At 36.8% G+C, this 22,739-nt stretch overlaps 3 protein-coding genes across 5 annotated transcripts; 1 reads left to right on the top strand and 2 right to left on the bottom strand.

Moving 5' to 3' along the window:
* Positions 1 to 1,546: 1,546 nt before the first annotated feature.
* mrm2 (mitochondrial rRNA methyltransferase 2) lies at positions 1,547 to 4,984 on the bottom strand. The gene is made up of 2 exons (XM_032586318.1): positions 4,575 to 4,984; positions 1,547 to 2,881 (listed from the first exon to the last, which is right to left on the bottom strand). Exons 1-2 carry the CDS (start codon positions 4,861 to 4,863, stop codon positions 2,451 to 2,453), a joined length of 720 nt encoding a protein of 239 aa, XP_032442209.1. The 5' UTR covers positions 4,864 to 4,984; the 3' UTR covers positions 1,547 to 2,450.
* A 586-nt stretch (positions 4,985 to 5,570) lies between these two features.
* Positions 5,571 to 10,297, top strand: nudt1 (nudix (nucleoside diphosphate linked moiety X)-type motif 1). The gene is made up of 4 exons (XM_032587216.1): positions 5,571 to 5,746; positions 5,879 to 6,035; positions 8,187 to 8,332; positions 9,929 to 10,297. The coding sequence occupies exons 2-4, from the start codon at positions 5,884 to 5,886 to the stop codon at positions 10,099 to 10,101; spliced, it is 471 nt and encodes a 156-aa protein (XP_032443107.1). The 5' UTR covers positions 5,571 to 5,746; positions 5,879 to 5,883; the 3' UTR covers positions 10,102 to 10,297.
* A 55-nt stretch (positions 10,298 to 10,352) lies between these two features.
* Positions 10,353 to 22,721, bottom strand: snx8a (sorting nexin 8a). 3 transcript variants are annotated; one of them, XM_032587213.1, is made up of 14 exons: positions 22,626 to 22,721; positions 20,662 to 20,728; positions 19,897 to 20,024; positions 19,504 to 19,624; positions 18,171 to 18,361; positions 17,897 to 18,017; positions 16,507 to 16,643; positions 16,298 to 16,378; positions 16,030 to 16,190; positions 15,770 to 15,899; positions 15,621 to 15,689; positions 13,898 to 14,047; positions 11,947 to 12,096; positions 10,353 to 11,577 (listed from the first exon to the last, which is right to left on the bottom strand). In XM_032587213.1, exons 2-14 carry the CDS (start codon positions 20,696 to 20,698, stop codon positions 11,497 to 11,499), a joined length of 1,557 nt encoding a protein of 518 aa, XP_032443104.1. In that variant the 5' UTR covers positions 20,699 to 20,728; positions 22,626 to 22,721; the 3' UTR covers positions 10,353 to 11,496. The 3 variants fall into 3 exon arrangements, with proteins under 3 accessions (XP_032443104.1, XP_032443105.1, XP_032443106.1); XM_032587214.1 differs by lacking the exon at positions 22,626 to 22,721 and adding an exon at positions 20,911 to 21,039; XM_032587215.1 differs by lacking the exon at positions 22,626 to 22,721 and adding an exon at positions 20,826 to 20,844.
* Positions 22,722 to 22,739: the final 18 nt, after the last annotated feature.

Below are 22,739 nucleotides of genomic sequence, written 5' to 3'. Positions count from 1 at the left end.
GAGGGTATTAGTCAATCAAGCACTGCCACCCATGCTCATTAAAGCATGTAATGGCACCTTTGGCAGTGTGGGCAGGTGCCAAGTCCTTCTAGAAATAAAAACAGCATTTCCATAAAGCTTGTCAGCAGAAGCATTTAAAATTTCCTGGTGGACAACTGCTCAAACTTTGGACTGTGCAGCAGTCACACAGGACTTTAAGGAACTTCAGTTCAGTGCCCCAAAACTCTCCCTCCAAACTTTGGGACTTTGAGATGTCTACATGAACTGCAAAATTTACTTTCATGGGAAAAGAGTCTTAACAAATAAGCTACAGTCCAGTCTCTTTCTTTCCTTTGCCCAGAATGAAAGGCACTTTTGACATTTAGGAGTGTCTTGACATAAGGAATACCTCAGTTGTGGCAAAATGTTTTGAATAATATTGTGATTTGTGAGCCATGGTTCTTCAAGCTCAGTCCATGCTTTGTAAAACTGCCCTAAACTCTGCAAACAGCTTTGCTTCCTAACAGCCTTAGGAATACCCTAAGGCTGTGGGTATCCACAGTGTTTATGAAATATTTCCAATGTTCAAAGTTTCTGAAACTGAATGTTGGGCATTCCTAGTCGTAATCTTAAGAAAAATAAGTTTGACATTCATCACTCATGTATGTGTAACAGGGTTTTATTTTGGAAGTGTTGTGAATGTGAAGTTTGCCTAAATTAGTTTCTTTATTCTTTGAGTTTGTTTTGTGTGGTCAGAAAATTGTTTCTCCAAAAATTTATTGGTGTTTTAAGTTCTGCTACGCTGTGCTTGACAGTTGGTGGTTACATAGTAACCGGTAACTGACAGCTCGTCCCCTTTTTCTGTTGCTGTCTGTGACTGTGGTATGCATTACAATCAGCTCTGTGTTTTCTTTACAAGTGTTATATTTTAACATATATTTTAGACAAATTTGATCAAATACAGTGTTTCACGAGTAATTCTGCTTTGTTTTGTACATGTTTTTAACTGTTATCATTATTGATGTTATCCATTTTAGTTATGTTAATTTTACAAATGTTAACTGTTGATAACTGCTCAATGGGAGGTATTGCTTAGTAGTTCATTTGGGGTTATTTATTCTAAGTATATGAGCAGAAGCTGCTGGATTGACGTTAACCACCAACTCGGTTTCCTGTTTGTTAGATATGTTTTCGTTTTTGATCAAATGTAATGTTTCAGTTATCAATTGTTTGATAGTGTTTGAATGTTACATGTGTGAGTTTATGTATGTTTTTATGTATGTTAAAGATGAGATTAGTTATGTGGATCAATAATATTAATTTGTGTTAAATACCACTATCCCAAGCCCCTTTTTCTGTTGCTATCTGACTGTGGGGCAGAAGCTGCTGGATTGAAGGTAACTACTGACTTGATTTCCTGTTTGTTAAAATAAATACAATGAACCTGAATGTGTCTGTCATTAACTCAACCTATTATACCTGAGAAAAAAATACATATGTAATCAATTAGAATAGGTTTTTGAATGGAACTAAAATTAATTTATGTTTCAATGATATTCGAATTTACTGAGACGCAAATGTAGAAAGATTTTTAATTGTTCTTGAAATTGCCTTTTCTTTATGCAACTAGGATAGGCATTTATTAAATGGTAAATAAATTATTCACATAAATAAAATGTGGAGAACTATTATTGCCAAATAAATAAAAGAAACAATGAAAAAAATAGGCATATCACAGCAAAAACTATTATCCAGGTGTTCAACTTTAATTGCATAAACAAGCTTGTAACTATTTTATCACATCTTCTGTTCATTAAGCATTTATGTGGGGAGGAAAATAAAAGGAAATTTGGGACTATTTTCTGAAGTGTTTTGGCAGTCACTGAGGTAAAAATTTAAGGCTGAATTAAAATCCAACAACTTGGATCTGGATGTTTCCCCTGTCAGTCAGGAAATGTGTACCACACACATATGCAAGCCATCTTTACTGTCATTCCACTTTCCATTAGTCACATTGTACATGACACTTAGAAATTAGTTTTTCCCTTCATGTGCTCTGTGTAACGGAACAGCTGAACGTGGCTGGAAGTGCAGAACCTTACAATGCGCATCCGAGCTAAATGACTTTCTGCATCAAAGCAAACAGCAAAAAGAGACTCTGGAACAGCTACTGGGGGCAATAATAAGAAAAATGCTCTTGAGTAATCTCACTGATTCTTGCATAGGTTTTCATTTTACTGATTAAGTGCTGCTACTGCGTTAGGTTTGCAGGGAACGGAAGAACATTACGGTCTTTAATATGCTTGCATTTGTGCCCGGAGCAGCAAGCCTCACTGATGTCTCAACACTGCCATCTTTTGATAACAGCCACTAAGTAAGCCTCTTCATGTTCAAACAGCTCAATGATCAGAGACACAGAGAAGCACTTCAGTGAATGTCCCAGTCATGAGTTAAATAAAAGACAACCAATATCACTTCGAGGGCTTCCTGTACATTCTAGCAAGGAAATATCTCTCAGCTGAATCCTTTCTGCTGGCGTCTGGCTTTATGGTCCGAACACTGCTGAACACAGATGAGAGTTTCTCCTGGAGGTGATGAGAAAGAACCCCGTCCCAGTATTTGCAGAGCAGAGAGCCTCGAGGCAGCAGAATCTTCTCAGCCAAGTCTATCAGAGACAAACACATGGTGATCAGTTTCTCGTGGTCCATGTCTCTGAAGCCGCTGGCGTTGGGCGCCATGTCGCTCAGGATGACATGAGCTTGGCCCTGGGGGAGCAGCTCCTGCAGCTTGCCGTGCGTGGCGGGGTCGGTGACATCGTGATTGGAGAGGAAGTGGGCCCCGTCCAGAGGTGGTATGTTGAGCAGGTCGATGCCGATAACTGTTCCACGTGGCGAGCCTTGATCTAAAACGACAGCCACCGGGACAGTTCATCTCCCTTCTACATGTCTTATCTGTTCACACAAACAACAGCCTCTGGCAAACTGAGCGATTAAAAAAATAACACCAAAAACAAAAAGTAAAAGAAATAGTTGGCTCCCTTGTAATCTTTGATATCCCTTTAGTTGTCTTTAATCTCTCTGATTCTTGTACATTTTTCAAAAATTATCTTGATATTAACATAGAAATTCCGCACTAATGTTTTTGCAAGTTATGCATATTTCAAATAACTACAGTGACAAATTAACTTAAATTTACATTTTCCAAACCAAAGATTTACTGATTAATGAGATTTAAACTTATCTTTAAGACTTTAAACATCCCTTATCTACGCAATCCATCACAATCATTAACACATCTGCTATTTTTTTTTTTTTTGGACTAAGTTGCATGTTTGATGGGTGATGATGTAGGACAAACTTATAGTATCTATCTTCATTTACAGCAGCATCACTAGAAAGTAATAACCTCAATGTGACAAGGATAACTGAGGACACTGATTAATGTTCAGATTAATTACGGGTTCCAAAACAATGAAACACTCAGGCCTGCATAATAAATATGACAGTTTACTATAAGAAAACAACCCTTTTTTTCTGGATCATGTGGCAGAATATTATTCTCAATATATTTATCCACTGACTAATATGTATTTATTGCTAAATCTTTTACAGTTACTACTGCATTAATCATGATTCTACACGTCAATACCAATTCCTGGTCTTTTTTGTTAGCTGGCCTGCTGATTTTAATTTTTCACATTTTTCTTTTGTTTAGTTTTTTTTAAGGACAGTAACACAAAAGAGAAAGTTATTTGTGCACTATGGCAAACATTTTATGTAACCTTATTGGAACTGCCAACACGCCCAAGTCTGGCTCTCCAAGCAAGTAAACCTTGAAAGCTCAAGATGCTAAAACTAGTCTCCAAAAGTCTGGAGATGTCTTGCACAATCTTGCTATGGCTGCTAAGAAAATGCATGCCTGTGCAATTTGAAATGGACCGTCCAATTCTAAATTTCACAGGCTCTCTAAAAAAAAAAAAAACAGAAATGACATTTTTTGGAAAGATGAGTTTAAAATTTAATTTAAACCAGAGGAGATGTTCATCATAAATTTTACTACAATATTCCAGAAAATAACATAATTCCGACTGTGATGCTTACAGTTGAAGGTGTCATGGCTTGGGGATGAAGCAAAAAAACAAGTTTAACTGTTTGTGTTTATCTGGTGTTAAATTGCAAAATTTTATCTAGGCAATGCATTTAAAAAAAAGAAAACATTTGTTGTGTTCTATGTTACAGCAGTACAGATTGGCATAAAAAAGAATGATTTTTTTTAGTGATAAGCTAAATTATCAGCAGTTATAAAGAAAACCTCCAAACTGCTATGCATGTAAAAAGCATGACAAAGCATTACATAATTGTAATAATATTTTGATTTTATTCTGTGCTGTGGCTCTTAGTTTTACCTTTAGTGCTCCCAGTCATTAATGCCAGTGTCCCTTCTAATGACATAAAATTAGAAAGATAACCTAACTAATCAAATTAATCTATCTAAGAGGTATTTTAATGATACGTGGAGATTTCGTTACATTTTAATGATCATTAAGGATTTGATGTGGGAGTTGGACCCATGTGACTGAAACCTGCCATGTGTACCTGTCCCAGCAGAGTTGATCCTTTGCACGGCCACTTGGCTCCATGCTCCAGGTGCAGCACCGCAGTCCACTACGCTGTATCCGGGCTGTAGAAGCCCGAACTTGTCGTCTATTTCCAAGAGTTTGAAGGCGCTTCTGCACCGAAAGTTTTGAGCGTGTGAAGCTTTGACATACGGATCTTTCAGCTGCCGCAGCACCCAGCGCTGCTCTGTTGCAGTTTTCCCCTTCAGCTTCTTCATGACACTCAGCGAGCAGTGAAAACATCTCCTCTGAACACAAAATATCCACATTTGGCTTATTCTACTATATATATATTCCTATTTCATATACATTCCTGTTTCACGCAACTGCGATTGCGTGAAACAGAGTTCTCAACGTGTGCTACCTATTTGGGTCCCCTTTATTTTTGAAACAGAGCGAGAAAACATTAGTTCCTATGTTTGAGCAAATTCATCCCATACATTAAATTTACGTTCATTTAATTTTCATGTTTTAATTGTGTGCATTTATTATCAAAGACCTTAATGTACATGGTGAATATATGAATATTATGGATTGCATTCTCAAAAAAGGAATTACTGATGAATGAATAAATAAATAAACATCTTGCTTTTAAAAATAAACTCACACTGTTTGGTCGAAGTACCACTCATTAGGATACCTGACATTCACTGAATAAATGGCATTTCATCACAGAATAAATATCAAGTGTATGGCTTCTATTGTACCTAATAATTTGACATTAGTAATCACTTTGTAAATTGTCTGTAAAACAAAGTGTGCCACTGTGTCCTCATGATTTGTTTATAGATTAAATGTATTTTAATTTGTATTTTAGTTCTTATTGGTTCTGTTATTACAATCTATTAAAAATATAAAAACATGAAATAAGAGAGTGAATTTTGGGTTTTAGGACAACTTCTTAGCAAAATATGGCAGCACCAGTTTCTGAAATAAGAAAACGGGACAAAAAAAAAATCTTCATTTTTCTAGTCGGACATGTTTCAAAGTAACACTTGGAACAGACCCTACAACCAAAAGATGGGCCACATGCGTTGAATCTGACTTTAGTCAGACCGATCCTTTCGTTTACAAATCTTGTTATCATGTGACGACATCTGCATTCTCCACGCGGGAGTCTTTCGTGAGGTGGACTGTTTTCTTGAATAAAAGGTACTTGTTTGAGCTGACCTTGTTCTGCAACATTTAATGACGACATTGGTTAGCACCCCATATTGCAGGAACTGTTGCTTATTGCTCATTGTGTTTTTCTCTGTTGCTCAGAAAGTTCTTTCTTCCTCGCAGGTAAGATGTTGACCTCCAAGCTGCTCACTCTGGTTCTGGTGGTCCAGCCAGGTAGAGTGCTGTTGGGCATGAAGAAGAGAGGCTTTGGTGCTGGCAAGTGGAACGGATTTGGGGGCAAAGTTCAACCTGGAGAAACCATTGAAGAAGCAGCTAGAAGGTATTATAAGAAGAATATGTATTTAACTTAAGGTTAATGTTGTGGTTTGTGTTAAAGCGTAACGTAAGTATAGGGTCTAATCTAAATTATTGCAGGTATTAAATTAATAAGCAAACAGCTGTTCAATATTTGTCCAAAAATATTTTTATTACATGTGTAACAGAGTTAACAGAGAAGTCCAAGTTGATCCAGTCAGATTCAGACAGTTAAGTAAAAAAAAAAAAAAGTCCATCTTGAAAAACCAGCAAATTGCTTCAATTTTTGATGAAGCACAAAGCCTGAGTAGAGAGGAACATCTCCCTTTCAATGAGCAAACTCCATCAGAACCAGGCTCAGGGTGGATGGCAATCTACAGCTACCTGATGGGATTGAGTAAAATGGACAGAGACTCTAAAATTTTAAAAGGAGAGGCATAATTTTGGTCTGCTTGCGAAACACAACTCTGTTTTACATTTTTGGGATCACACATTCAGTGTATTTACATTTAAAAACAAAGGCAGTGGGAGTAGGCTGTTGAGATTAACAGAAAAAAGAATTGCGAATGTTTTGCTAGGATATATAAAAAGAATAAACGTTTTAGTCGGGACAATATCTTATTATTCCAGAAGTGAAGAGCACGGCCTCAAGGCATTTAGGCCCACTCCAAAACTGTCTCCAAACAAACAGAGAAAACTGCTTTGTGTGCAGGCGTGTTTAATAGTTACATTATTCATAATATGCAAATATATTTCACTTCTGTATTGTTGAGCATCTGTTCTCAGTGCTTTTGAAATGGAAAATGTCGCATTTATATAAGTTTTTGTTTGGGCCACAGTTGGCTCCCAAAGCTTCACAGAGTTAAACTTGAAAACCGCCTCTGGAATCAAGCTGTGCACATTCAAGAAATAGTGGCAGTAGTTGTCATCAAAGAGAAGTAGCACATTTTAAAACACATTGGATGTAATTTATAAAAAATGTCCCCAGTAAAATAGCAAAATTGTATGCCTGACTTTCAGTTTGACAGCATAGGGTATATTTAGCATTTAAAATAGAATTAATTTTTAGATGGCTGTCACTAAGCTACCGTTTCTCAAAAATAGAGGTGTTGTACTTGACATGAAATGTGGACTATTTATAGGAATAATTGTTGGTCATTTACACAAAGCATTTAAAATCTGACCTTGAAATCTGTGTGTAAATGCGAACAGGATACGTCATACTCCTTAAACTCTAAAGTGCCGCACTGAACAGATTGACAAAGAAAAATATCCACAAAAGAACATCTTCTCATTCATCATTACAGTACAATAAAGCCATACACCCAACCTATATTGCACATCACTAGAGAAGAACTATCTAATCCAGGACCAATGACTTTGTGGATCAAACAAATTTTTTATCCATAACGATGAGTGGCAGCTAAATTAAACCTATCATCAAAGCCAATGTCATTTCAATAACAATTCAGGTCCACTCTACAGTTTTGAATACTGGGATATGTCCGTGGGAAATCTGGAATGCAGGCATTCAAGACAAGAGACAGTGTGGGGTGTTATGTTGAAATGAGTCACATAATTTTGGCCTGTTCAGCTTTGCACAATATAGCGCTGGACAGGTGACCTTAACTTGATGCACTGCAGCTATATTGACTCCTCTGAGTCTGATAGCTGTCAAGGCCATGTCTACCAAGTCTAAAGTATCATTCATAAATAACATAAGAAGATTTCATAATTGTTTTGATTGTTAGCTTCTTCAACTAGTGGAAATCAGGGCATCCAGATAAAGCAGGGGTGCCCAAAGGATGCCTCGAGGGCCGGCATCCTGCACGTTTTAGTTCTCTCCTTGGTGGTAGCAACAACCTCCTCAGCATGTCAGCGTTCTTCTTAGGCCTTTTAACGAGCCATCATTTGATCCAGGTGCGTTAAACCAGGGAGAAACCTAAAACATAAAGGATGCCGACCCTCGAGGACCGACTTTGGGCACCCATGAGATAAAGTGATATCATATAAAATAATAGTGGAGTTTCTGAATTTCTTGATCAGTCTTTTAGGTTTCATGCATAGCTTTCACTTGTATTCCTACATGTTCTACTAAAACCTTAGGCTCTTTTAGTCTCCATATGAAAGTGCACTTGCACAAATACAACCAATCATTTTTTATTCTTCCCTCTAGGGAACTTCAGGAAGAAAGTGGCCTCACAGTGGACGTTCTGGACAAAATTGGAAATATCAAATTTGAATTTGTTGGAGAAACAGAGATGCTTGACGTCCACATCTTCAGAGCTGACAAATATAACGGTGAACCAACAGAATCAGAGGGTAAGACTTTCTCTCAAAAAGCCAAAGTAGATTCCTTTAAAAAGGGAGAAGTTCATAAAAAAACTGGGGGAATAACCTTTTTGAACACTATTCCAAGTAATAGATTTAAGAAAAAGCAAATGTTACCATTTTGGTTTCAGTTCCTTTTAAACTTGACTTCCTTTTAATGTTATCACAAACTCAGTCTCAGTCACAATTTCTACAGTTTGCAAGGTTGAGAGGCAGGCTGAGGTCTGGATTTGAGTCTTTTATGACCCATCAACGTTTAAAGTAGACACAGAAAGTTAGTGAAGATTCAAGTAGGCATTCCAAGCTTACTAATGTTACGAAGGCACAATCCAGGTTCATCCCTTGATGAGTTAACTACCTGTATTTTGCTTGTATGATTCATAGGGGAAATAATTGTGTTAATATATTGAGACTAATCTGAAATCTAGTTAAAAACCAAACATTTTGAGAAAATGCAAAAAAACTACATGCAGACAAGTCATATAGCACATAATATACTGCTCAAAAAAATAAAGGGGACACTTTAAGTGTTAAACACCTGTTTAAGTGTTCCTTTTATTTTTTTGAGCAGTGTATTTTCAAAAACCTAAAAGAAACATTCAATCTATGACACCACTCTTTACAGTTCTCTACAAGAACAGTGATTGAATTAAAGATGCTCACCACAGGGGGGGAACAAAATAGGTTTAGGTGTTATTTTAGAAGGAAGACTTAAATGTGTCAATGCACCTTTAAGAGCAAAGAGGGAATTGTAGCAAGATTAAATACTTGGCAGTCCTGTTTGCTTTGTAAGAAATACGTCAAGGTCAACTATGTGGAGACCAAACATACAAAGATACAGAGAAGTATAATTCCTGATGTAGTCAGACGAAACACTTGAAGTAAAAGGTCTGGAGGGTAATAGAAGTCAGAGTCCAGAAAATGAAGGAGAAGAGAACATTTCAAGTGTGACTAATTAAAAAAGAAGTGCGTGATTTATTTTATTTTAGAAAAAGCAAATGGGTATTGAAAGCTATTTGAGGATTTAAATAATTCACAGGCATTTGTTTTGATAATAAAATAACTTGGTCATTGCCAAATTTAAGTCAACTCTGGTATATCCCATCCTTCAACAGCTTGAAGAACCATCTTAAGCAACTTAAATAAATTTCCTCATGATTGTTGTGGAAGCATTCTTGCCCACCTAACTGTATATGGCATTCATTCGCTTCATTAAGGTTGAGTTCAGGACATTAGATGGGTCATTGCAACACCTTGATTCTTTTCTTTTTTCACCCACTCTGTTGTAGATTTGCTGTGTTTAGGATCATTGACCAGTTGCATGGTCCAATTTAGGAAAAGCTTCTAAATTGGACCATTGCGTCAGATAGCCACAAATTTGACTCTAGAATACTTAAGTGTAAAAATGACATTATGGTCTTCTCAGTGACTGCAAGACACCACCATACTTTACAGTTGTATGAGGTGTTTATTTTTTTTAATCTTTTGCTTGAGTTTTGTTCAGCCATCTGTACATTGGTCATGTATCTGAAGAACACATTTGAGTTGTTCAGTATGATTAATTTTTCCATGTATTGTGTTTTATAGAAATGAGGCCTCAGTGGTTTGACTGCGACAAAATCCCTTTCAGTCAGATGTGGGCCGATGATGTCTTGTGGTTCCCTTTGATGCTACAGAAGAAGAAATTTGTGGGATACTTCAAGTTCCAGGGTGAGGACGTGATTCTCAGTCACAAACTGGAGGAGGTTCAGGAGCTTTGATGTGAAACCTTGTAGTGTTTTATGTCTGGGACTATGAGGAAAAAATTAGGTGTTTACATTTTGACAATTATTACTGAAGGTAACTGTTGGTGTCCACTGTTCATTTAGTGAAAGGAATGAGATGACCATTTGGAAGAAGCGTTTACTGTACACACTTTTCAACTGTAACAAGTGGAATTAAACATTTTTTCTGTAACCCGTGTCATTGGATGTTTTCTTGAGAAATATCAGCATGTTAATCAAAGCAGCAGCATGTTGAAAGCAAGTTTATTTCTGAACAAAATTCAGCAAAATGTATTTAGTACAATATATATTTTGCTTTTAATACAAAATATAGTTATAGGTCCACTGGGTTTAATATTGTTACATCCAGTCAACAGAAACATGTCTGAAAAAGTAAGACAACTTTAAACCTAAATTTACTAGGGTTTCATACTTGTGCATCCTATTACTATTGGTGTGATTAACAGGCATTTCTAGTGTATGAGTCTCATTGTTACACCCAGATTCATTAATCGTCATCAATTCTCCTTTCAATTTGTTTATTAAAATATAAAATCTTTTGATATATATATAATCTTATAATATAGGACCTGCAAAAGAAAACTGAGTTCAAAATTGAATCAAATACAGTGACAACCTAAAGTTAGAGGATTAAAGACCCATTACAGTAGTCAAAAATTAAAAGGGTGTTGTGAATGAATTAAAATAAGCGTGGTTTTCTGTTTCAATATCTGTTGAACTGAATTTTCAAAGAAAATTAGCAAACTCTACTTGCAAAACTGCTTTTAGAGTGCCTGCAACCTTTGCTGTTTCCAGATATATAATGACTCATTTTCAGATAAGGATTTGCAAAGTATCTTTTGGTTTATTTGGAGTGTCCTTTATTTACCTGAAGAAGTTGTTTAAAATATGTTCTTGTTTCTAGTCACATTTTTTCATGTCCAAACATAAAAAAAACAGGTTTGTCGAGAATATAAACAATGCAGGCATGTAGCATTTGTACAGCAATAAAGTTATTCATGAAAATGCAATTGATAGATTAAAAAAACATCCAGAAAGACTGAAATCTCAGTGTCAGCATCTTAGTGTGCAACTTCTGAAAAACTGTAAACAGATCATTTTGTATCAGAATGAATGAGTGTTAACCATTTTAGATCCCTTTTATAATAACACCTTGTTACTGTGCTTACATCTGTAAAAGTTGATTCTGAAATAAAAACATCACAGAACACCAACTTACATGCAGTTAATCACAGTAGAAACCATTTTACTGAATGGAAATAGGAGCAGTTGTGCCTAAAGCATTTTCAGGCATTTGCTCACAGAGCTTTTCATTTTCCAGTTGGTGATCTTCATCTGTAGGAGTGTTTATCTTCTGCTTTGCATGTGTTTTCAGATTGGAGGCTTCAGTCCGTTATTACTGCCAAAGAGACACCCGAGCTTAGGTTGGAGTTCATTCCACACGTCACCCATCTGATAAGGAAAACAGAAAGAAAAACAAAAAAAGGTTTGTCTTTATGTAAAATATGTATTTTTGGAACAAAAAAAAAACCTAATCCAAAAATTCAACCGGACTTAAATATAACAAAAAGACAGACTTATATGTATATATAAATAAAAGATATACCTCTTTTTAAAACAGAAAGAGGACATGCAGTATGTGATATGCACTTTTTCATGGGAAATATACAGTAGCTCTAATCCAGTCACACATCCTTCAGTATTAGCTCTTTTGTTAGACGTTAGGAGCCAATCTAAAACTATATTGGCCATTCCCACTGAAGAGGTGCTGAGTCGACATCAAGGCGAGCTGGAGGAAAACCCATTTCCATACAGCCTTACCTCTCTGTGTCCTTGGACCTGCGAGTTAACGAAAGCCCCAAGAATGTTGGCAGTGATTGGAAGGTAGGTGAAGATAAGCTGTGTCTCTTGATGAAGGCAGAACAGGGAGAAATAGTTGCGGAGCTCCATGGTCTGGATGGCACTTTCTTGCTATTAAAAGAATTATGCCAAAACAGAAAACTGATGATTAATGTCAAATGATAATGAAAAAGATGTGAACAAGAGGAAGCTATTACCTTTTTGTTAAAAAAAGAAAGTTCTTTCATAAAGCACGTTCCCCAGACAATTAATCTTGGAATGCACAGTGTCTGGACCTTTACTTTGCTTGCGAAATGCTTGGCTTTTTTACTTTTATTTGACTGAATGCATTACTTTTTGCAACTTCTTGCCTTGTTTAGAATTAAAGACTTAAATGTGTTTTCTTTCATTTGGCTTTTTCATTTCCTGTAAAGCACTTTGAATCCTTTAATGTAATATTAGTGCTGTGTAAATAGCCTTACCTTTCCCTAAAGTTTTTCATTACACAACAGTTGTTAGGAAAGAATATTCTCGATGTTCAATGTCATTTTGGCAGTACGGTAGGATTGGTACTTCTAAAAATACTGAAATGTTCCCTTTCTAACATATTTCTTCAAGACAAAAATATTTTTATATTTGACAGGTGAAGCCTTAGTAAAAAGTTTAATTACATGCAAAAATGGAGCTCTTAAAACCCACCAGGAGTCCAACAAAACGGTATTTGTAATGTAGGAATGTTATGGCCTGCAAAAATTACAAAGTCAGCTGACTCGACAGTTGTTGAGCAGGCAATCTTCTACAAAAATGATACGGCACAAAGTTAATTAGTAAAGAAGCTGGCCATTTACAGAGTGCTCTGTTAATGAAAAGTTGAATGGAAGGAAAAAATAGGTAGACAAGCAACAGAGATTATATAGCAGCAGTGCCTGGATAGGATTCTGGAGCAAAACCCAGTGGAGAGTTTGGGACATTTCACAGGATTTGGACTGTGAGTGGAGTCAGTGTCTTAGGAGCCATTACACACAGATGTATCAGACATGAACAGCCATCTACCAGGACATTTTAAAGCATGTTTCCTTCTGCAGACAAGCTCTAGAGGCTGAGTCCATTTTTGAGTAGAACATTGCACTCCACACAGTCAAAAGTATAAATAATTGCTTTAATAACCACGGTATCACAGTTTTTGATAGAAAAACATAGAATCTAACATCTGTTGTCCAAGATGTAATGTTTCTAGGAAACATAAGAAAAGTTGAGGCCATGAGAGCTCACACCTTTAAAAAAAGCACTTCTATCACTACTGAAATAGATTAACTAAATAAAATGCTAAAGCATTTGATAAGTGAAGAAATGCCAAAATATAGGAAACAACAATTTTACATATCAAAATTGCACATGTTTTTTCCCCTAAAATGCTATTTGTTAAGGGAAATGAACTGAAAAATGTGTTTAAATGGCAAACACAAACTAAGCATACTGGCTGCATTCAGAAGATAAAAAAAAACACCAAGAAAATTAAAGTATAAAATAAATTAATTACCTTCTTAACATGGACTAAGCTTTGTACCAGTGTCTGAAAATTTGTTTTTAGTCTGCAAATGAGTCTGTGATTTACCACATTAAATTAAATGTGTTCAAACGGTTTAAAGAGGAGACTATACTTTTTGAAGATTATCCAGTCTGAGTGAGAGTGTTTTTGTGCATGAAAAGGGTCTTAGGAGTTAAAAGGCCTGAAGTCCACATCACAGCAGCCTGCCCCAGCTCTGAATCCTGGCTTTGCTTCCTAACAGCACCATTAAATGTATGACGAGTCACCTTTCACCATGACAATGCTCTTACTGCCATTTTAATAGCTTATGTCACGACTGAGATGAAGCAGCTTTTGCAAAGAAAGTTTTATAATTAGGCAAACAAAATGAAACTGAAAGATCACCTGAACGATTCGTGATTCCAGCTGCTCTACAGAAGCCTGCTCTTTGGGCTGAACAGTGGCACTCATCATCTGCCTTTTCATCATGCCGTACTTGTGCAGCGCTTTTTGGTGCTCGTGAAGCACGCCCTTTTCATGACGCTCGCAGAGATCCTAGAGGGGAAAAAAAAAAAAAAAAAAAAAAAAACAGGCAGCAGCTCTTACTGATTGACTGAAAGTGGCAGGGTGATGCACTTCACCACAACATTATATAACAGATGAGTGACAGGAGAAGCACTGGGAAAAAAGTATGGATAACTTAAAGTACTTTGACAAACAAGAGCTGCAATTTTATAAATCCATCTAGTTGAAAGTCATTCCCACAAATAAAAGTTCTGTTCGTAAAAGGAGAAACTTAAAAAAATAATAATAATAACATACTGTGGGCTGTTAAAGATTTTAGGAGGAGATAATGGGAAATAATTTTCAAACTCTTTTCACCTTTATCATGACATCATCAATGCAACTGACAAACATGTAAATATGTGTGGGAGTTGAGGAATAAAATTAAAAAGTGCAATAACCATGTTGCGTAACTGTGCGCACCTTTGAACAAATACTTTGTTAAAAATTACGATTCAACTTCAGCAATCAGTCTTCTTGAGTTAACACTTGTATTTAAGTACAGAACAGCTGAACTTGAGATAAAGTTATCATTTTGGGATTTTTGACATTTGCATCTTTTAGTAAAAGACAATTTACAGAGGTAGGAAAAGATGATTCGAGGTTGACTAATGTGTCAGTTATGTTACAAAACATTCTGCGGAACTATATAAAAACAATTGGACATAAATGTGAGAAAATTAAACAACTAAGATATTCCAGAAACTCTCCAAAATTAAATTAAAAAAAGACTAGACTGAAGCTGGTTATTAAGGTCACAGCAATGGCCAAAACTGGAGGCATTTCCAACAAGTTCTGGTTGTGTTCTACATGTGACAATCCTCTGTATTCTCCATATTTCTGAACTAAGTTATGTTGCAAGACATAAGACTTCTTCTACAGAAAATCTCCTTTCTGGGGCAGAAGAAAATCTTTGGGAACTACTGCCTTAAGAAATAATGTGTTAAAGTTTGGTAAAACAAAAATGCACATTTTTGAGCTACAATTCCAAATTGAATGCACAAAAAAAAACATTGAGTGTATTACAAAATGAGCATCATATCCACAGTGGAAGCACCATGCAGTGGAGTAACTTGGCTTAAATACCAGTCAGTTTTTACCTCCATGGGTCTGCTACAAAAATAAAGATAAGGACACGTCTCATTTTACAGGATGAAAGGAAGTTCTAGTGTTCTCTCCAAACAATGAAACTGTGTTTTGTTTTTGGAAGGAGCTAAGTGAGATTTAACTGTTGAGAGGCTTCACAATTTCAGCTTTCCTGCATGTAAAAATGGTAATATTAACAACATAGTTACTTCAGTGGTAATTGTCTGCGATGCTTTCAACATGCAAATGTTTGTTACTGTAGAACAGTTTAGTTTTGGAGGGGAAATGGAAGATTGATACACCAATGATTTCTTTATTACCATAACTGCTGATATCTTTCCCTCTGTGCATTATGGTAACTAACTCCTGAATGCCCTTACTTACGTCTACAATATCCTGGATTAAAAGAATTTTTCACAATGTAGACATACCACATTCTTGACTCAGCACAAAAGAAACGAAAGTCAAGCTTGCTCACTCTGTATGACTGCAGCAAATCTAGAAAGAAGTTCAGTTTTTCCACAACATCGTCCTGTTCCCGTCTGCCCTGGAGACATAAAGAGAGCAACATTTATCACCAAGTTTTAGTTTGGGAAAAACACAGCGGGCATGTACTCAAGGTTGTACCTGCTGAGCGGCTTTGTCGGATAAAACTCCAAACTCCTCCGACAGGCTTTTCAAAGAGTGACGCAGAGTTCCCCAGCTGCTTTGGGAGGAGGCCAAGGAAGGAAGAACCGACGCATCTGAGCCCAAAGCACTGGTGAAAACATTAATTTAAGAAAAGAATTAAATATTGCAGGATCCAGGCTACTCAGGATTGAATCCTTCTGCGAAAGCCGTAAATCCTAGAGGATGATTAACTGTATATCCTTCATAATAAAAAATACCTAAGCTCTCGACCAAACTGGACCAGATCAGTTGAGTTCTCCATTGAGCGCTCAGCCATTTTTTCAGCTCTGTCCCGCAGTCTCTGGAAGCTGTTGTGGATATTTTTAATCAGCTCTCTGCTTGTTGAGAACTGAGCCTGAATGTCTGCTGGGAGATATTCCTGCAAAAGAGGTCCAACAAAATCTCCTAAGTTATGTTTATAGTTTTTAAATGAAAGTAAAAGCAGTAGGAAAAAGTATGCCTGGAGTCACCATATCCATGACGAACCTTAGCTTGGGTTGCAATCCTGTTGGTCATAAACTCATCACCCGTTTTCTTGCAAGTGTCACGCAGCTTAGTCTGGACATCCTGTTTGCGAAGCAGGGTGACGAGTGGGTGAGTGGAAAAGGACAAAGTGTGAATCAAACAGGATGTGCTATGCTCCCATGCGCCGTGAAGATAGTGCTTATTGTGCAAGAAAATGCTTGAAAACATACAGAGCCACTGTAGGTGAGAAAGGTCTTGACCAGCTCATCCTCGGAGAAGAGAGGGTGGCGAGCCACCAAGTTAATAAATCTGATTAGAGCTCGTCTTCTCCCTTCAATGAACTCACGCTCGGACATAGAAGTTAGGACTGTGAATGAAAGAAAAAAAACAAATATCTGGAGTTTTACTTTAGAAGTGTGCAAAGGCAGCAAAATGAACAGATTAATTCAAGAGTCAAGTGCTCATAATCCCATAAGGTTGATCTAAATGCAAAATATTACCCCTGCAGATTCTCAGATCTCAGAACATCTAGTGTTGGCTAGAAAATGGTCAGATAAGACCAAAAATCTTAGACCAAAACTCAGTCTTACAGTTCTTCTTTGTCATGGCCACACACAAAGAAGAGCTGCTAGAGATACCATTATCCCTGACCTTTTAAGTCTTAAAAAAAAAAAGAAAAAAAAAAAAGATAAAAATAGTTTAGTGTAGATAAGAACCAACAAAAAATTCCCGTAGAAGCAGCTGGGGCAGTAATCAGGGGGCATACAGTGAGTCATATCAACACTGAGGGAAATTACAGAACCTGTCTTCTAAAGCAACATCACAGCTGGAACTAGCATAGATCCAAACATTTGCTTAAGAATTAATCTCAAGAGATTATTAAACCCATTGTAGTTAAATCATCAAAACAACATCATAGTGTTTAACTGAGAAATGATGCCTCTTATCAGTCTTTTAGGAGCACTTGTGCACATGAAATGAGGGGGCAGGGCGAATAAGTGAGAACAGAAGTATACATTTGGATTAATCTGTTACTAATCCCTTCCCTTCCTCCTGTTGGATATGAAATGTGCTCTGTACAGACAGACTGATAGGACATAGGGTAACACAAACAACCTTAAATAAGTACACAGCACAACCATATAAAATTTGTGTTGATTTGTTCATTTTAAATGAACAGAAATATTTAACAAGTTTCACAAATCTGAATAACAAAGCTCCATGTGTCAAAATCAAAAGAGGAACAGAGATAAAGTTATCAGAATGATACATTCAAAAAAATCTATTTTTCTAAAACCATGGCTAAACACCATGAATCCTTTTTGAATAACTCACATAACTACCACTAAAGCTGTAAGTCTTCAGGAAGTGGAAGAAGCTAACTTTATACATCACTGGTTTATGTCTCTGTCAGACAAAAGCTTTGAAGAACTAAATGACTAGAAAAAAATCCTTCCAAGCCTTTGTCTGTTAAAAGACTTTTAAAAGCTATGATTTCAACCTAAATTATCTCAAAACAAATAAAGGCATTATGAAATTCTGATGCAGAACATAAATCTGGTAAATAAAACAAAACAAAACAAATAGAGACTAAACAGTGCAGTTCGCACAGAAACCTACCTCCCTTCAGCATCCTTTTGGGTGGCAGTGCCGGAACCACTCTGTAGGCAAATTTCTGCAGCAAAACTTCGTGGAAGACGTCGAAATCACTATACCGCCTGTATACTGATATTTTATAACGCTAAACAGTAAAAACAATGAAACTGAATTACACAACAGGTATGAGCACAATTGATTTAGTCTGTTCTGATGTGGATTTGTGCAAACTACTTGATAAAAAGTGGAGTATTGTCAACATGATACAGTAGCATGTTTCAGATTTTAATTTCCTTGCCTGGCTGATGACCTGGTATTCCACATGCTTGAGGAACAGGCCCTTCTTCTCTGGAATCAGCTCCACCTGGATTGTGTCTTTGATGAGAAGCTGTTCAAATGTCTGTGAAATAGTGAGCACGTCGTCCTGAGCCGGCTGCATCCTCAGAGCGCTCAGTTCCCTCGGCCCTCCGAGTTGGGGTTTCGGCAACTCTGTAAATCACACATTTCAGAGCTAACATTTGTTCTCCATGATTGAATCAATACTTTAGGAGTGACTAGAATTTCAAAACCGTTCAGAATGCCATTTTTTCCTAAGCAACCTTTTTTTTCTCCCCAGTTTGTCTCTATAACAGTGCTCTTGACAGTAATCCCTGTGACCTTTTATGATTCCTTCCAGGACATTCCAAGACAGCTGTGCATAAAATTTAATTTACTGAGGCAAACTCAAAGAGAGTTCTGGCGCAGGACAGGAAGTGGCATGAAGCAAGTTGCCATTCTGCCCACACCTGAAAAAACAAAACTGGATTCAACACTAAAGCCTGCAGATGGATCCAAGTCTGGTCTGCATAATAGTTACCTTTAGGAAAACCATAAAATATCCCTCTATCATCATTCCACAGAGGGAAAACATAACACTTAAAAATACAGCAAACTGCAAAAAAAAATATTTATATTCTTTGAATGTCTCCATATTTAGTCTGTTATGCAAAAGCATTTACTTTCAGAAGGCACTGGATTTGTACATCGAGTACATCTGTGCATTGTTTAACCCTTGTCTAAATGTAGCTGTTCTGTGAAGGCCTTTAAATCCATTGAAAATATATTCGACAATACTTGAAAACGTATGTTTGCAGATACTCTCCACCCAGCCTGGGCTATTTCACAGAATATAAACAGAAATGTTTGCACAGAAATGTGTGCAACAATATCCACTTTTCAATAAACACGTCTTGTTGTTCAATCATATAAAGTACATCAAATATCCAGGTTGTAAAGTACAAAAGTTAAAGAGATATAATTACTTTTGTAAGCCACTGTAACCATAGACTCCCAGCACATGTTGCAGTTTTGTCCCACATAGAAGAAATAATGGAGGATAATAAAATGTGCAACAAAAAGGCTTTTCTAAAATATTCCCAAACACACATCATTTGCTATCTGAGGTAAAGTTGCTGCTGAATTTATGCTACTGGCAAAAGTGTCAAGAAAAACTTCCATGAGAGCTAATAAAAGAGTGACATTTGCACCTTGCACGTGAACAAATGTTTCATTTCTGAGGCCGTCTTTGGACACCAAGCTACTCATTAAGCAGAAACCTTTACTATTCTGCTGTCACTGCAACAGTCACTTACCATGTATGAAGAGTTTAGGACTTGGTTTTTTCCCTTGCTGGGCTAGAGCAATTAAAGCTAGCGCTTTATAGAGGGTGAGCTTAGTAAGGAATCCATCTGTACAGTCAATATGCTCAGCAATCTGAAAAAAAAAAAAGGTGGACGGAGACAATATGAAAGAGAAGGTCAACATTTTTCAGTCTGAGATCCAACTTTAACTGTGGTTTGCATTCCTGTGTGCGCAAAGCTCTCACAAGACACAAAGCGAATGATATGCTACAAAAGGTCAGAAAAAGGGGAATGGCACCTTCAGGGAATTCACCCAGCTACATCCCGATTAAATATTTCATCTTTAATTTCCAACAAAAGATACTTAAGCTTTCTGCCTTCTCAGCATCTTGAGGAACTACTCACCTGGCTGAGAGCTGTCTTAGAGAGACCGCTCCTTTCCAGAAGGCGCTTAAAAACTTCCACCTGCACTCTCTCATCTGTTCTGCAGCGGATGGCCTCATACACTTCTCTGTAATAGGCAGGAACTGAACCTAAAAGGGGAACAACACCTACATAGCATCACATGCTCCTCAAAATTAGAAAGATTTCATTTACTACACAACACCCAAGAGGTTACTTTGCATAAATGACATCAACAAAAGAAAAAAAAAATATTTTGAAAAGGATAGTGACACATCATGTGACTTTGTCTTTTCTTTTCTACGAAGAAAACTTTTGTTTGCTCTATTTAAAATGACCAGGATGGACTTAAATTGATTTCATTCCAGCATTTGCAAATATTTAAAGAGATTAAAAAAGAAGAATTGCGTGATATGACATTTTAAGTAAATCCTTCAAGACACACCTGACAAGACAATCCTGAGTATTTCAGGATTAAGAGAAAAAACAAAACTTGTCCTGATCTTTCTAGTCATGGCTCAAGAAAGGAGCAACAATAGTTTGGGGGGAATAATTGAGAACATGAATGAGAGCTTTTGAGATGGAACAACTTGTTTCCGATCGATCAGTGAAAACTTCTCATGAGGTGAGTTCAAATCGCGATCTCAGCGTGTTGTAAAATCCTCGCGTTTTGACGCGCGAGTTTCGCAAATATACCGAGAAAAGTCACGTAAAATCACATGGAAATCACTGACTCAAGAGAGAGTAAAAAAAGTTTTCACACGTTACCTTCATTGATCTCTCCTGCCATAGCTCGGACTGTCATGTGAGCACAAGAGCACCTCCATGTGATTTCCTGCAGAGAAGGAAAAGCAAGTTATTTGCGTCTTAAAGTTGTAGTGAACCCTGGTTGAAGTCTAAGTCCTGATGAAGTGAAGCCAGTTGCCACCTACACGCTCTGGACACCACTGAGGGGATTTTTAAAGATTTTGGGGGCGTGAATATGAGAGTCTATGTCTCTGTTTCGTTAAACATTACCTAATTGCATTATGTAGTCTATAGTCTACCAAAAATATAAACCATGAGTGGTTTTACATATAACTTCTTATTTCCTGGCGTCACCAGCGCAGGTTTATTTGATTTAATCTCTTCCTCAATCTCCAAAAATATGCCTGCATAACAAATGTTGCATTCACGTACACCTCGTAGATATTTCTTTTTTCCTAAAGACGTGACTGCTTTTAAGACAGAGTTCATTGCAAATCATCCCTTTATGTCACAGGTGTCAAACTCCAATCCTCACGGGTCGCTGTCCTGCAACTTTTAGATGTGCCTCTACTGGACCACACCTGAATTAAACAATTAGGTCATTAGCAAGGCTCTGGAGAACTTGCCTACACAAGGAGGTAATTAAGCCATTTAATTCCAGTGTTTTGTACCTGTGGCACATCTAAAAACTGTAGGACACCGGGCCTTGAGGACTGGAGTTGACACCCCTGCTTTATGTGAATATTTACCAAGAATAACTAACAGTTTGATTAATTAGTGTTGGTCAGTTCTCTTAAAAAAAAGTTAGTATATCTAGCGATCTCTGTGGCAGTGCTACAAACTTTACGTCTTTCTTTCACTACTCAAAATGGCATTGAATACATTTATATAAGTTTTTTTTTCTTTTTTTACTTGTTTTTTCCTCACTGAGTCATACCAAAAAAAGGGTTAGACATCAGACAGCTTTATTCTTGATAAAATATTAAGAATACACCTGATGTTTGCATTTTACTTAAAAAGTAAAGTTTTAACGCTGGAAGATTTAGAAACTTTAGTGACAGTCAGTAAACCTGCTGTGTGAGGAGTGAAGGGTTCTGTTGGGAACATATAAAACAATGTGTTGATTATTGATTATATTCTGGATTTAGCAGAGAACAAATGAAGTGAATAAAAATTCCAACAATATGATGTCTCCTTTTAATTCTCATGAAATCTCTTGCTGCAAATTACACAAGAAAAACGTTTATTGATTTTCATTGGCTTTCCTGATAAAAAATAATAATAAAAAAAATGTTTAAAGCAACCAATGCATGGAGTTTGCCTGTATCACTCTTTGACACTGTACTTTTAGTTTAGTTTCCTGGTGAAATAAACACTAGGGGTGTTAATTTGTAGTTCTGAAAGTCAATTTTATGCAATGTAGGAAAAATGACTTAATGGAAAAGTCATACAGGTGTTTGTCTTCAGGAGATCTTTGTAGTGTAAAAACTGATTGTATTTGTCAGGTTTCAGTGGCATCAACAACAATATGTTCTTTAGCTGAGGCATGTAATTGGAATTTCTGGAGAAATTTAGAGTATTCCAGCAGCATATCAGTTTTGTTCAACAATTGCTCAACTAAGGTAAATATTTTTTTTTGTATTTGCATGGATGATGAAACAGTGATTTAGACATGATGTCATTGGTTTTCCATGTCTGTAAGGAGTAAAATTCATAAATTACCATTCAAGTCAAAAGAGGTTGACTGTAAATGTTACGTTTGAAGGAAATGGCCAACTGAAATATTGCATTTATAAAAATGTATATATTTTAAATTAATTAAACGTTGATATTTTTCTCTCTTTCTACAATTAAAGAAACAATGACAGTCTGTTTGCAGTCTGCCTTCGTCGCTATAGCAACCATTTTATACACGCTAAATGTGTAATCAAAATTTCCTGAAATTTCAAGCAGTAATGGCAATCCCGACACTCCGTGAACCTCACGTTGCTTGAATGCCAGCTCTCGCCAGTAGATGTCGCTGCAAGATCCCCTTTCACACCGATGATGATGTGGTTTTGTTGAGTTCTGGCCGGGGTTGGGTTGAACTGCCAGCTGGG

Source organism: Xiphophorus hellerii, chromosome 16, assembly GCF_003331165.1.
Source record: "Xiphophorus hellerii strain 12219 chromosome 16, Xiphophorus_hellerii-4.1, whole genome shotgun sequence".
NCBI lineage: Eukaryota > Metazoa > Chordata > Actinopteri > Cyprinodontiformes > Poeciliidae > Xiphophorus > Xiphophorus hellerii.
This window is presented reverse-complemented; position numbering and strand designations above follow the sequence as displayed.